General features: G+C 41.8%; 1 protein-coding gene across 4 annotated transcripts in view; it reads right to left on the reverse strand.

Annotated features, from left to right (window-relative positions):
• The window catches only part of NDUFAF5 (NADH:ubiquinone oxidoreductase complex assembly factor 5), a 140,102-nt gene that overhangs the window by 119,920 nt on the left and 6,611 nt on the right, over nt 1-13,571 (reverse strand). For 3 of the 4 annotated variants that reach the window (XR_010726077.1, XM_066235509.1, XM_066235508.1), the window contains exons 4-6: nt 8,346-8,393; nt 6,585-6,688; nt 2,329-2,368 (exon numbers count right to left, since the gene is read on the reverse strand). Coding sequence is in view for 3 of the 4 variants with exons in the window: in XM_066235509.1 (XP_066091606.1) it covers nt 2,329-2,368; nt 6,585-6,688; nt 8,346-8,393 (192 nt within the window). In the remaining variant the exon portion in view is untranslated. The remainder of the gene's footprint in view (nt 1-2,328; nt 2,369-6,584; nt 6,689-8,345; nt 8,394-13,571) is intronic. The other variant, XM_066235510.1, reaches the window with a different exon arrangement.

Below are 13,571 nucleotides of genomic sequence, written 5' to 3' on the forward strand. Positions count from 1 at the left end.
TTCTCTACTCACCAAACTTGAATACAGTGAGCGCCTAATATTTAGTCCTCAGCTCCCTGCAGTTTCTCTCTACCTTGGAGGGCTTATCAACTCCCATGGATTTCACAAGGATTACTTTCCAAACATTAGCTTGTACCTCCTCTCAGAACTCTAAACTCATCTTCAACCTCCTGTTCCAAGGACATTTGCCTCTTGCCAAACTCACCCGCAACACATCCAACACTTACACAACTCTTATTCTCAAACCAGATCCCCTTTACAATTGCCATACTTCTGTTAATTGTCATTTTCTATTCCCTTTATCTGATCAGTATCATTTTTTCCTGCCCTTTTACTAATTATCCTCCCACGCATCCAGACTCCAAACTTTAAGGTGAGCTTTGACTCCTCCCTCTCTTAGATCCACTAAACTGTGGATTCTCCCTTTGCAGAGTCCTAATTTGCTCTCTTCCTTTTAACTCCTTCCACTGCCATGCAGGTTTAGCTTATCTCATGCCTGGACCACTGAAACAATCTCACTATAACTGAACCAACTTCTGACATCGGTTTTCAATCTAAACAACAAAATGAAGACATCTTGCAGAGTTATTTAACACATAAAAGAGCACAGTGACTGGCAAGTAGTATGTGCTTAAGATATGGCAGTTATTATTCTGCCCACCAGCTTCTTTTTTTTTTTTTTTTTTTTTTTTTTGCATTTTTCTGAAGCTGGAAACAGGGAGAGACAGTCAGACTCCCGCATGCGCCCGACCGGGATCCACCCGGCACGCCCACCAGGGGGCGACGCTCTACCCACCAGGGGGCGATGCTCTGCCCATCCTGGGCGTCACCATGTTGCGACCCTCCTGGGTGTCGCCATGTTGCAGCCAGAGCCACTCTAGCGCCTGGGGCAGAGGCCACAGAGCCATCCCCAGCGCCCGGGCCATCTTTGCTCCAATGGAGCCTTGGCTGCGGGAGGGGAAGAGAGAGACAGAGAGGAAGGCGCGGCGGAGGGGTGGAGAAGCAAATGGGCGCTTCTCCTGTGTGCCCTGGCCGGGAATCGAACCCGGGTCCTCCGCACGCTAGGCCGACACTCTACCGCTGAGCCAACCGGCCAGGGCTTCTTTTTTTTTTTTTTAACAGAGACAGAGAGTGAGTCAGAGAGAAGGATAGATAGGTACAGACAGACAGCAACGGAGAGAGATGAGAAGCATCAATCATCAGTTTTTCATTGCAACACCTTAGTTGTTCATTGATTGCTTTCTCATATGTGCCTTGACCGTGGGGCTACAGCAGACCGAGTAACCTCTTGCTCGAGCCAGCAACCTTGGGTCCAAGTTGGTGAGCTTTTGCTCAAACCAGATGAGCCCGTGCTCAAGCTGGTGACCTTGGGGTCTCGAACCTCGGTCTTCCTCATCCCAGTCTGACACTCTATCCACTGCGCCAATGCCTGGTCAGGCTGCCCACCAGCTTCTTAATCATGTTACTTTCCTCTTCAAAATTCTCCAGTGACTCTGAGCTGCATAAAGAATAAACTCCAAATTCCTTAATCTGTCATCCAAGTCCTCCTAAATCTGGCCGAATATTATAGCCCATCTACAAGCACTGTGCTGAGCCAACAAACAGGCTTCTTCCACCTCTTATGCCACAAAAAAATTATAGGCAATTTAAGAGACAAAAAAAATCACTCAGAAAATGTCTATGATATCAATATTATTTTGTACCATTTACTAACATTTCCATAAATATTTAAACATCTCCATAATTAGATTTTTTTTTAATTGCCAGGGAGAGGGAAAATCACCCAATGTACTTACTATGTCAAAGGGCACCAAGTATATTTAACCCACAGAACATAATAAATACTTAATTTATTTGCTTCAATTTCCAATTGTCAGCCTGACCAGGTGGTGGCGCAGTGGATAGAGCATCGGACTGGGATGTGGAAGGACCCAGGTTTGAGACCCCGAGGTCGCCAGCTTGAGCGCGGGCTCATCTGGCTTGAACAAAAAGCTCACCAGCTTGGCCCCAAGGTTACTGGCTCCAGCAAGGGGTTACTCGGTCTGCTGAAGGCCCGCGGTCAAGGCACATATGAGAAAGCAATCAATGAACAACTAAGAAGTCGCAACGCGCAACGAGAAACTGATGATTGATGCTTCTCATCTCTCTCCGTTCCTGTCTGTCTGTCCCTGTCTATCTCTGCCTATGTAAAAAAGAAACAAAAAAACAAACAAACAAAAATTTCCAATTGTCAGAAGTATAAAATGGAAAACATCTATAAGTTTTCACGTGAAAACAGAAACATCTACAAGTTCTTACTAATAAACCATCAACATTCAAGTTTCTTACCTGTTCAAGTGCTCCAGGAAGGTCATTCACCCAGTGCAAACTAAAATATGAAACATATATAATTATATTTTCTAGTTTAATTCATATAATTAACTAGTATAAGTATCACTATGACAATGATATATCACAAAAAAGGTGTTAATTTTAAGTTTGAAATTGTGTATCAAAATTCACTGACAGATTTTATACAAGTTTAAAAATACATATTCCTAGGGGAAAACTTTCCTTCTGTCACACTAGAAAATGTGACCGTATTTCACTTTGCTGATATGATTACCTGTCCAATTAGTCTTCACTGAATAAATTTTTTCAAGTAAGACACACAAATGGCCAACAAGTGTATGAAAAGATGTACATCACTAATCATTAGGGAAATGCAAATAAAAACCACAATGAGCTATCCCTCTATACCTATTAGGATGACTATATATATATATATATATATATATATATATAAAACAGGAGAACAAATTCTTGCAAAGATGTGGAGTAAAGGGAATCATCCCTTATACTTTGTTGGTGGGAATGTAAACTAGTATAAACACCAGAGAAACAGTATAAAAGTTCCTCAAAAAAATTAAAAATTGAACTACCATATAATCCAGCAATCCCACTTCTGGGTATATATCCAAAGGAAATAAAAAACACAGTTTCAAAGAGATAAATGCCCCTGCATGTTCAGCGTAGCATTATTCACAATAGCCAAGATATGGAAACAACCTAAGTGTCTGTCAATGAATGAATGGATAAAGAAAATGTGATATACATAAAAAAGTTTTTGATTGATATACATATATAAATTATTTGATATATATATAACTACACACACACATACACATACAATAGAATATTACCCTACTCAGAGATACAAAAGAAAAAAAAATCCTGCCTTTTGGGACAATATGGATGGGCCTTGAGGGTACTAAGCCAAATGGAATGAGTCAGACAAAGAAAGAAATGCTGTACGTCCTCACTTATATGCAGAATCTATAAAAAGCCAAACACATAGAAACAGAATGGAATGGTGGTTTCCAGGGGCTGGAGGTTGAGGAAAACGAGATGTTGGTCAAAAGGTCTACCTCTCAAGTGTAAGAGAAGTAAGATTTGGGGATCTAACGCACAGAATGGTGACTACAATTAACAATACTGTATTAAATGCCTGAAGGTTTTTCAGAGAGTAGAACTTTAATGTTATCACCACACACACAAAAATTGTAATAATGGGAAGGGATGGAGATGTTAACTAACCTTATTGTGATGTTTTGCAACATACACATGTATCTGATCACCCAACTGTATACCTTAAATTTACATATGTTATACATTAATAATTCAATAAAGCTGGGAAAAATGAAGTAAAAGTCATTCCTCTCCAGCATCTCATATAAACAGTGCTATTCTAAGAACTTATTTGAAGAAATGATAACATGTTCAAAGTAGTTCATCTTGGCCCTGAACGGTTGGCTCAGCGGTAGAGCGTCGGCCTGGCGTGCGGGGGACCCAGGTTCAATTCCTGGCCAGGGCACATAGGAGAAGCGCCCATTTGCTTCTCCACTCCTCTCCCCTCCTTCCTCTCTGTCTCTCTCTTCCCCTCCCACAGCCAAGGCTCCATTGGAGCAAAGATGGTCCGGGCGCTGGGGATGGCTCCTTGGCCTCTGCCCCAGGCGCTAGAGTGGCTCTGGTCTCGGCAGAGTGACGCCCCGGAGGGGCAGAGCATCGCCCCCTGGTGGGCAGAGCATCGCCCCTGGTGGGCATGCCAGGTGGATCCCAGTCAGGCACATGCAGGAGTCTGTCTGAATGTCTCTCCCAGTTTCCAGCTTCAGAAAAATACAAAAAAAACCCACAAACAAAGAAAGTAGTTCATCAATTAAATCAAATAGGCTACAGACATATGGTATTCTAAGCCCTACATTCCTAGAAGAAAATAAAATTCATCAGAAGACCTATCATTTTCCCAAGGTAAATAGCATTATTCATCAAAAACTTAACTCAATAAGTTTTCTGATGAATAACACTCCATGTTTTCTAAGATCATGGAAGATAAAATACAAACAAATCTAGAGCTCTATGTAATGCAAACTTAGTTGAAGAAACCTCTTGCCTGGTCTTCTAACCTTATTTACCCTCTCCTGGCGTGTGCAGTGACATGTGACGGCAAGATCAGTCTCTGGTGCCCTGCCGGGATAGCTTAGTTGACTAGAGCATCGTCTGGAAGCATGGAAGTTGCTGGTTCAATCCCCAGTCAGGGCACATACAGGATCTATGCTCTTGCCTCGCGTGCACATTCTGTCTCTTTCACTTTCTCCCTCCTCCCTTCCTTCCCTTCTCAAATCAGTAAAAGAGAAAAAGGAGTCAGTCCCTGCAGAGTACAGTCACACTTTCGCAGTGGAGATGGCATCCTTTTATGCTGAGTTACAGAACAGCTCTAAATACCCATTTCAAACCATACTGTGTTAAGCTCACGTTTGTCTTTCAGAACGCTTTCTCACAATTATTAGCTATTTTGAAAATTAAGGAGGTCATGCTATAAGCCCTATGACACTTATGGAAAAACTGAAAGCAACAGAATTAGCTACCTGCTAGTAGCAAGCAAGCTAAAGTTAAAACTTCGGTTCTGACTCCCTGCCCACGGTTCTTTTCCTTAGACGAAAGCTCTGGAATGTTTTTTATTTCAAGACAGATTCTCAATATTGTTCAAAATGTTTTCAGCAATAGAATTTGAATACTTTTCTAAGCTTGCTCAGCACACCTCAAAATCAGGGAAGAAGTTACGAACACACTGGAGAGAAGAGCAAAGGTGACCGACTTTCTCAGTTTGCCTGGGACCGAGGTGCATCCTGGGAGACAAGCCAACACTGGCAAGGTCATGGGCAAGCCATGATGATTGGTCACCCTAAAGATAACTATCAAAAGCTGTTGAATCTTTGAAAGAAAATCTGACTATTATAATAAGGGAGAAGAAATAAAGTACTATATAGAATATTTCATTTATTAGACACTAAAGTTTTTGAGGACAGCACTCCTGCTTGAATTCATTTCTGTATTCCCCCCAAAGCATCTAGCTCATTGCCTTGCATATTATAATCTACTCAATGAATATTTATAATACATGTTTATATACTAAGAGTGGAGAATATGGCAGAAAGAACAAAGGGAAAAAATAACCTTGAGAACTATATTTCCATATAGAAAAAAAATTAAAATAGAAGGAAATGCTAGCTTTCCTTACTGACTACAATTTGTTTATAAAGATGCTCTAACATTTGAATATTGGAATCAGCATACTCTTTCAAACTCCTGCCCCATCAATACCAATTCCAGAATACTAAGTGACATCAGGAAGCAAAACCCTTCTAACACAGAGAAGCTTTAGTAAATTGAGGAAAGTTGGGGGAAGAAAGGTTGAAGTTCTATATTGTATTATCTCTACTAGGGAGCACACATCCATAATCCTCTAGCAGAAAAATCTTACAGTTTTATAAACCAAGAAAACTAGTTTGTAACTTAAAAAAAAAAAGGTACTAAGAATTTACTCCATTATCTCTTTTATTGGTAACATCTATTTTTTTTTGTATTTTTCTGAAGTGAAAAGCAGGGGCAGTGGGGGGGTGCGACTCCCACATGTGCCCGACCAGGATCCACCAGGCATGCCCACCAAGGGGCGATGCTTAACCTAGTGCCTGAGATGAAGTCCATGGAGCCATCCTCAGTGCCCAGGCAACTTTGTTCCAATGGAGCCTTGGCTGCGGGAAGGGAAGAGAGAGACAGAGAAGAAGGAGAGGGGGAAGAGTAGAGGAGCAGATGGGTGCTTCTCCTGTGTGCCCTGGCTGGGAATTGAACCCGGGACTTCCACACGCCTGGTTGACGCTCTACCACTGAGCCAACGGGCCAGGGCCAACATCTATTTTTTTAAAAGTACAAATGAGGCCCTGGCCTGTTGGCTCAGTGGACAGAGTGTCAACCCAGCATATGGATGTCCCAGGTTCAATTCCCTCTCCCTTTCCTCCCTTCTCTCCCTCTTACCCTCCTGCAGCTAGTGGCTCAATTGGTTCAAGCGTCGACCCTAGGCACTGAGGATAATTCTGTTGGTCCAAGGGTCAGCCTCAGGCACTGAGGATAGCTTGATTGATTCAAGTACTGGCCCTAGACAGGTTGCCAGGTGGATCCCAGTGGGGACAAATGTGGGAGTCTATCTCCCCTCCATTCACTTAAAAATAAATAAATAAAATAAAATAAAGTACAAATGGAATACCAACCTTAAACTGCTAACCACAAGGTCAAATGTATTTTCTCTGAAAGGAAGGAATTCTTCATCAGCTAAAACAGTGACAGTAGGAATTTCCGTTTGTAAGGTATTTTTCTAATGGTTAAAAGCAGAAGTTAAAAAACATATTTATAAAATCTCAATTGTTAGCACAATCACTATTAAACTTAAGTCATGTTATATTTACTTGGCAGTTTCTATCCCTTCCAGGGGAAAAAAAGGAGCCACAAAATGGCACTCAAAACTATTTCTTAAATTATACTTAAAACACGCCAAAAAACTGGCTAGCTCATTTGGCAAAACAAATAGGACACCTATCTCACACTAAAACAAATCTCAGAAAGCTAAAAGCGTAAATGGAATAACTGAAGCCATAAAAGTACTAGATGAAAATATTAGTAAACATTTTTATACTCTTAGATAAAAATGCATAAGCAAACGTGACTCAAAAGCCAGAAACTATAAAGGAAAAGGTTGATATTTTTGATAAACTAAACAGAAACTTCTAAAAAGCAATAAATAATATCAACAATATACTTGGGAAATGTTTACAACATATGATATATGATGAAAGATTAATATCCCTGAAAATAAGCTAGAATCCAAAGCACTTAGAATAAAACCATGGCAAGGCTAAAGTTGATAAAGGACAAAGTACAGACATATCACAATATTATAAAATTCACACATTAAAAAATACCAATAGCCAAATATCAGTAGCCAAAAAACATCAACAGCTATTTCTGGCTATACTGGCAATTAGAAAAATGTAAGTAAAAATAGCAAGATTCAACCTCCTGCCTATAAGATTGACAAAGACAAGCCCAATGTTACCAAAGAGAAGGGAAAACAGTACTTTCCTTTAATACAGTTATTCAATCTTTCTGAAGTCAGTCTCGAATCCATAAATATCAGTATTAGGAATTTATACCCAGGGAAGAAATAAATAAAACATACAAAGTTGCTTTATATGGTGATGTTCATTACAGTACTGGTTATTGAGATATCAGAAATACAACTGATAAATGTCCTTCAATACAGATTTAGCTAAATAAACCATGAACTATTCATATGTTGGAATACTATACAGTATAGTCATTTAAAAACACAGTGTGTGTCTGTTTGTCATTCACTGATATAAAAGAATGATATTCTGAAAAAATATGGTATTTCAGCATAGTACCACTTGTATAAAACTCAGTGTTGGGGAGACAGTTGAACATCTACAATGGTGGAGACTAAAATGTCATGAGTAGATGCCTCTGAGTGTGGGACGAGGGGTGATTTTTCCTTTATATTTCCTGTATTATTTATTTCTCTTTCTTCTTCTTTTATGTAAAAGGAGGGGAGATAGAGAGACAGACTCCCACATGCATCCTGACTGGGATCCACCAGGCAACCCTGTCTGGGGCTGATGCTCGGATCAACCAAGCTATCATCAGCATCTGGGGCCAACATTTGAACTAATGCAGCCACTGGCTATGGAAGTGGAAGAGAGAGAGAAGGGGGAGAGGGAAAGAAAGAAAAATAGATGATAGCCTCTCATGTATGCCCTGATTGGGGATCGAACCCGGTGAGGGCCAATGCTCTATCCACTGAGCCAACCAGCTAGGACTATTTATTTCTTCTTTGTGTATGTTATTTATAATTTTAAAAAAGCTATTTTCACTTTAAAGAAAATAAAAATAAAGATATAAATAACTGAACGTCAAAGCAGAAGGTCAAAAACAAATAGTGTCAAAAAGCAACCTACCAAAGCATTTTCTGCTATGTCCACTTGGAAAAACTTTCCAACAGTTTCCTGCAATAAAATAATTAAAGCTGATCCAGTGTTACAAAAGAAGCAAGCAAAAAATCCAGCAACAATAAAACAAAACAAATACTAAACTGTCTAAGGGAGAATGAGATAGTTACAGATTAATTTTCAGCTTTGGAAGGGTATTTTTCTTCATAAAACCAGTATGGTGCACAAATACTTTTAATAACACATATTAAGTTACAAGATTTAAATATAAGCAGCCAACCCTATACTTAATATAGTTACAATAAAAGAGAACACAGGTGTGAATAATCAAAATCCTTAATTGACTCCACTGGTTAAAGGTATAGGTATTAACTTTCCCAAAGCATAATATATGGTAAGCCAGATCTCACTCTTTTCCCTTAAAAGACTTGTACTGGTTTTCCTGCCTTTTAGCTCATTCAGAATCTACAATGAGTAAAGAGACATTTAAACACAGATACTTTGGGGGAAGAGGGGGAGGGAGCTAACTGGTTTTATTTTCCCTCTGTTTAACTTATCCTCCCTTCCTTCAAAGAGAAAAGGGTACCATGATATTTCCTCCCCAGATTACTCCTTCCACTATGTTCTCTTTCCTCCAGGATCCAGCTCCCTCCATCACCATCTCTACCAATCTCCACTCCGTCTCCTGTGTCTCTTCCCTCACCTTAAAACAGACAGACGCCTCCCAATCCTGAAGAATCTTATTTAACCCCCTTCTAACTTTGTTTGTAATCCCCAACTCAACTTCTCACAAACGTCTTTCTCCTCAATTTCCATTTTTACTGCTCTATGAAAACGATTTATAAAGATCACGAATAGCCTGATCACTAACAATCTAATCACCAACTACAGTTTGTCTGCTAACAGTCCTATTTCACTGACCTCCCTGAAGTACAGCACTGTTGATGGTCTCCTAGAAACTGCACTACTTTCTACTCTTGCTCCCCTCCTCTACTAGGAATGCCAATCCTGCCTGACCCATGCTGGTGCAGTGGATAGACTGTCAACCTGAAATGCTAAGGTCGCTGGTTCCGAACCACAGGTTTGCCTGGTCAAGGCACATAGGATAAGCAACTACTATGAGTTGATGCTTCCTGCTCCTCTCTCCACCTTTCTCTCTTTCTAAAAATCAATAAATAAAATCTTAAAAAGAAATGCCAATCCTTTTCACTTCACCCACATCCCCTTCTTAGTTTCCCTGCCTGTAACTTGGAAAGGTTACCCTGGCCACCCGAGGACAACTGGTGTGCAGATGAATGTTTAACCACAAGCTCTCAAAAAAAGGTGCCCTGAGTTGTATACTGTTTGCCAATGTCCATGGTGTAACTACTCCACCAGAGGATTTCATGGTACCAACATGTTGTTGCTAAAAGCAGAGCTGGAAAGATATATACACAAAGGCTCTTACAAGCCAGCTCCAGCACAGCAGTGTGAGGGGTGAAAATTAGGCCAATCAGACTATCTATCCCTGTCTCTTGCACAAAGATTTATACTAAGAGATAAGAGGTTAAAGTAGAAGTTGTCAGAGTTGGAACAGCATGTAGACTTGGGGGTGGAGGCAGTGGAGTGCTGGTAAATATTTAATAACTGGCTTTCGGTGGGGAACTGATTGATAGCACTTGCCAATTCCCATGATGCAAACACTCCCACAATAGCTGATCTCAAGCTATCAATACAATGTCACTAAATGCAGAGTTGGGAAGAGATGCTAACAGTCAGCTCTCGTGAGCTGATAGGAGCTCACTTCAGCACGCCAGTGCGTGCAGGTTACTCATTCTGGGGTCACACGCACTGATGAGCACCAGAGATAGTCTGCCGGGAAGAACACGAAAGCACGCAATCATGCAGCATCTGTGTAATCCCAGAGAGCATGTGTGCAGAGGCCCTTCTTTCTGATGTTTCAAAGTCCCCGTCCCTCTGATGCTTGTCTGTACTTCCAGATCCTCGAGTGACATAAAAGCCCCTAAGTAATAAATGTCTCTGTATTTCAACTGGCTTCAGTGGAGGTCTGCTTCTTATAATCAAAAATACCTTATTAAGACACTTCCAATCTTACTATTCCTGGCATCCTTGATGGCTCCTCCCAGTTCTCCTACCCCCGAATACAGCTGTGGAAGGTTCCTTTCTATGTTCTTGCCACAGACAGCTTACCTACTCCTACGGCTTCAACTGCCACCCCTGACAGTGGGGTGGCAAATAACAACAGCCTCTATGTTGTCAAACTTAACTTGTCTCAATCTTTACCAACCTCAGGAGATGTATTATTGCTCACATTTTACAGAAACTGAGGTCTGGAGAAGCTGGGTAGTTGGTCTCAGTGTACACAGACAGTCAGTGGCACAGTGGAATACTGAGTCCCCACGCCAGTGACCTTAACCTCAAAACCATAATTCCAATCCACATTTCCAACTACATGCTGGACATTAACAATGTCATCTTGAGCTCAACGTATCTAAAACAAGCACATCCCTTGTTCCTTGCCCCATTTCATCTCCTGATGTTTTCCAGTCACTTAAGTCATATCTTAAAATTTATCTTGCATTTATTCATGCAATAAGCGTTTCATAAATCTTCACTGTGTGTTATAGGGACTAGGAAATTTAGTGGTGAACAAAAATGAGCAAGTCTATGGAGCTTATATCCCAGTAAAAGAAGAGAGACCAAATAAACAAGTCTCCATCAGGTGCTAACAAGTGCTATGGAAGCAAATAAAGTGACTAGCCAGTGGAGAATGGGAGTCCTATTTTATAGAATAGTCGGGGAAGGGATGCATCTTCATGAGGGACCCTCTGAGCTAAGACCTGATGCAGGTGAGGAGGTAAGCCACACAAAAATCTTGGGGAAGAGCAAAGGGAACAAGTGCAATGCAAAGCCCTAGCCCAGGGGTCCCCAAACTTTTTACACAGGGGGCCAGTTCACTGTTCCTCAGACCGTTGGAGGGCCGGACTATAAAAAAAACTATGAACAAATCCCTATGCACACTGCACATATCTTATTTTAAAGTAAAAAAACAAAACGGGAACAAATACAATATTTAAAATAAAGAACAAGTAAATTTAAATCAACAAACTGACCAGTATTTCAATGGGAACTATGCTCCTCTCACTGACCACCGATGAAAGAGGTGCCCCTTCCGGAAGTGCAGCGGGGCCGGATAAATGGCCTCAGGGGGCTGCATATGGCAGGCAGTAGTTTGGGAACCCCTGCCTTAGCTAGGAGATAGGCTGCTGAATAGTGGGGAGTGAGGGGAGGGAGATAAGGTCACAGACATGATGGAGAGCCAGGTGGCTGAGGGCCTTATGGATTTGGTCTCTGGATTATTACCAAGTCACATGAGAAGCCAGCATTTCGGAGCAGAGGACTGACAATGAATTGATTTGTGTTTTAAAAGGATTATGTTACTGGGAGAATGGGCAAGGGTAGAAGCAGGGAGGCTGATAAGGAGTTTACTACAATATCAACCAATAAGGTCATGGTGAATGTGGTAAGAAGTGGTTAAATTACAAATATATTTTCAAATTCAAATTAAGATTTGCTGATGAATTTGATGTGGGAGGGGAGGACAAATGAAGAATCAATGAACAAGTCTTAGCCTGGGCAAGGAGAACTGATTTGCCACGCCCACCATGTCTGATCAGTCATCAAGTTCTATAGCCTCTCCTGGGGCTCTCTCATCCATCCATCCCTTCCTTTATATCTTGCTGTCTCCATATGGGGGGGCAGGTCTTTCTCTCTCACACCTGCACTGCCTTTAACACAGCCCTCTAACTGATCTGTTTCTGTATCCCCTCCTTCTTTAATCCTTCTTGCAAATCACCTTGAAATTAACCTTCCTTAAATATCACTATATCACACCCTACAGCAGGGGTCCCCAAACTTTTTACACAGGGGGCCAGTTCACTGTCCCTCAGACCATTGGAGGGCCAGACAATAAAAAAAAACTATGAACAAATCCCTACGTACACTGCACATATCTTATTTTAAAGTAAAAAAACAAAACGGGAACAAATACAATATTTAAAATAAAGAACAAGTAAATTTAAATCAACAAACTGACCAGTATTTCATTGGGAACTATGCTCCTCTCACTGACCACCAATGAAAGAGGTGCCCCTTCCAGAAGTGCAGCGGGGGCCGGATAAATGGCCTCGGGGGGGCCGCATGCGGCCCGCGGGCCGTAGTTTGGGGACCCCTGCCCTACAGCATGAATATCTCGGTGCCTCTCCTCCTGCCATGCCTTTACTGCCAATGCCTATGAAACACCAATTCAGATTCTTTCAAATCCCAGATCAGATTATATAGCCTTTTAGATGTCTGTGACCACATGAAGGCCTACTGATTTTTCCTTTCCGTTAACTCCCGTTGCAGTTTAAATACTGTACCATTTCTGTGGCATTTATATTACCAGCAACAGTGTTCTGGGAGCCTTACACATACCGCCCCTCTGACCCAAATGTATGTTTTTTATCTGAGTAGATTTTATATAAAAAGTCCACTTTAATCTGTGTTCAGAGTGTCCTATATATAGGGGCTAAAACAATAAATGACTGTCTTTTTGTTGTTGTTTGTGACAAAGACAGAAAGAGGGACAGACAGGAAGAGAGAGAGATGAGAGGCATCAGTTCTTTGTTGTGGCATCTTAGTTGTTCAGATTGATTTCTCATATGTGCCTTGACCGGGGGGCTACAGCAGAGCAAATGACCCCTTGCTCAAGCCAGGACCTCGGGCTCAAGCTGGTGAGCCTTGCTCAAACCAGATGAGCCCGCACTCAAGCTGGTGACCTCGGGGTTTAAAACCTGGGTCCTCTATATCCCAGTCCGACGCTCTATCCACTGCACCACTGCCTGGTCAGGCAATAAATGAATGTCTTTATGGTTGAATTAGAAAGCCTGAAACCCCAATAAAATCAATTTAAAAAAGAGAAAATACCCTGGCAGGTTGGCTCAGTGGTAGAGCGTCAGCCTGGCATGAAGGAGTCCCGGGTTCGATTCCCGGCCAGGGCACACAGGAGAAGCGCCCGTCTGCTTCTCCACCCCTCCCCCTCTCCTTCCTCTCTGTCTCTCTCTTCCCCTCCCGCAGCCGAGGCTCCATTGGAGCAAAAGATGGCCCGGGCACTGGGGATGGCTCCTTGGCCTCTGCCCCAGGCTCTAGAGTGGTTCTGGTCACGACAGAGCGATGCCCCGGAGGGGCAGAGCA

This window comes from Saccopteryx bilineata, chromosome 6, assembly GCF_036850765.1.
Source record: "Saccopteryx bilineata isolate mSacBil1 chromosome 6, mSacBil1_pri_phased_curated, whole genome shotgun sequence".
NCBI classification, from domain to species: domain Eukaryota; kingdom Metazoa; phylum Chordata; class Mammalia; order Chiroptera; family Emballonuridae; genus Saccopteryx; species Saccopteryx bilineata.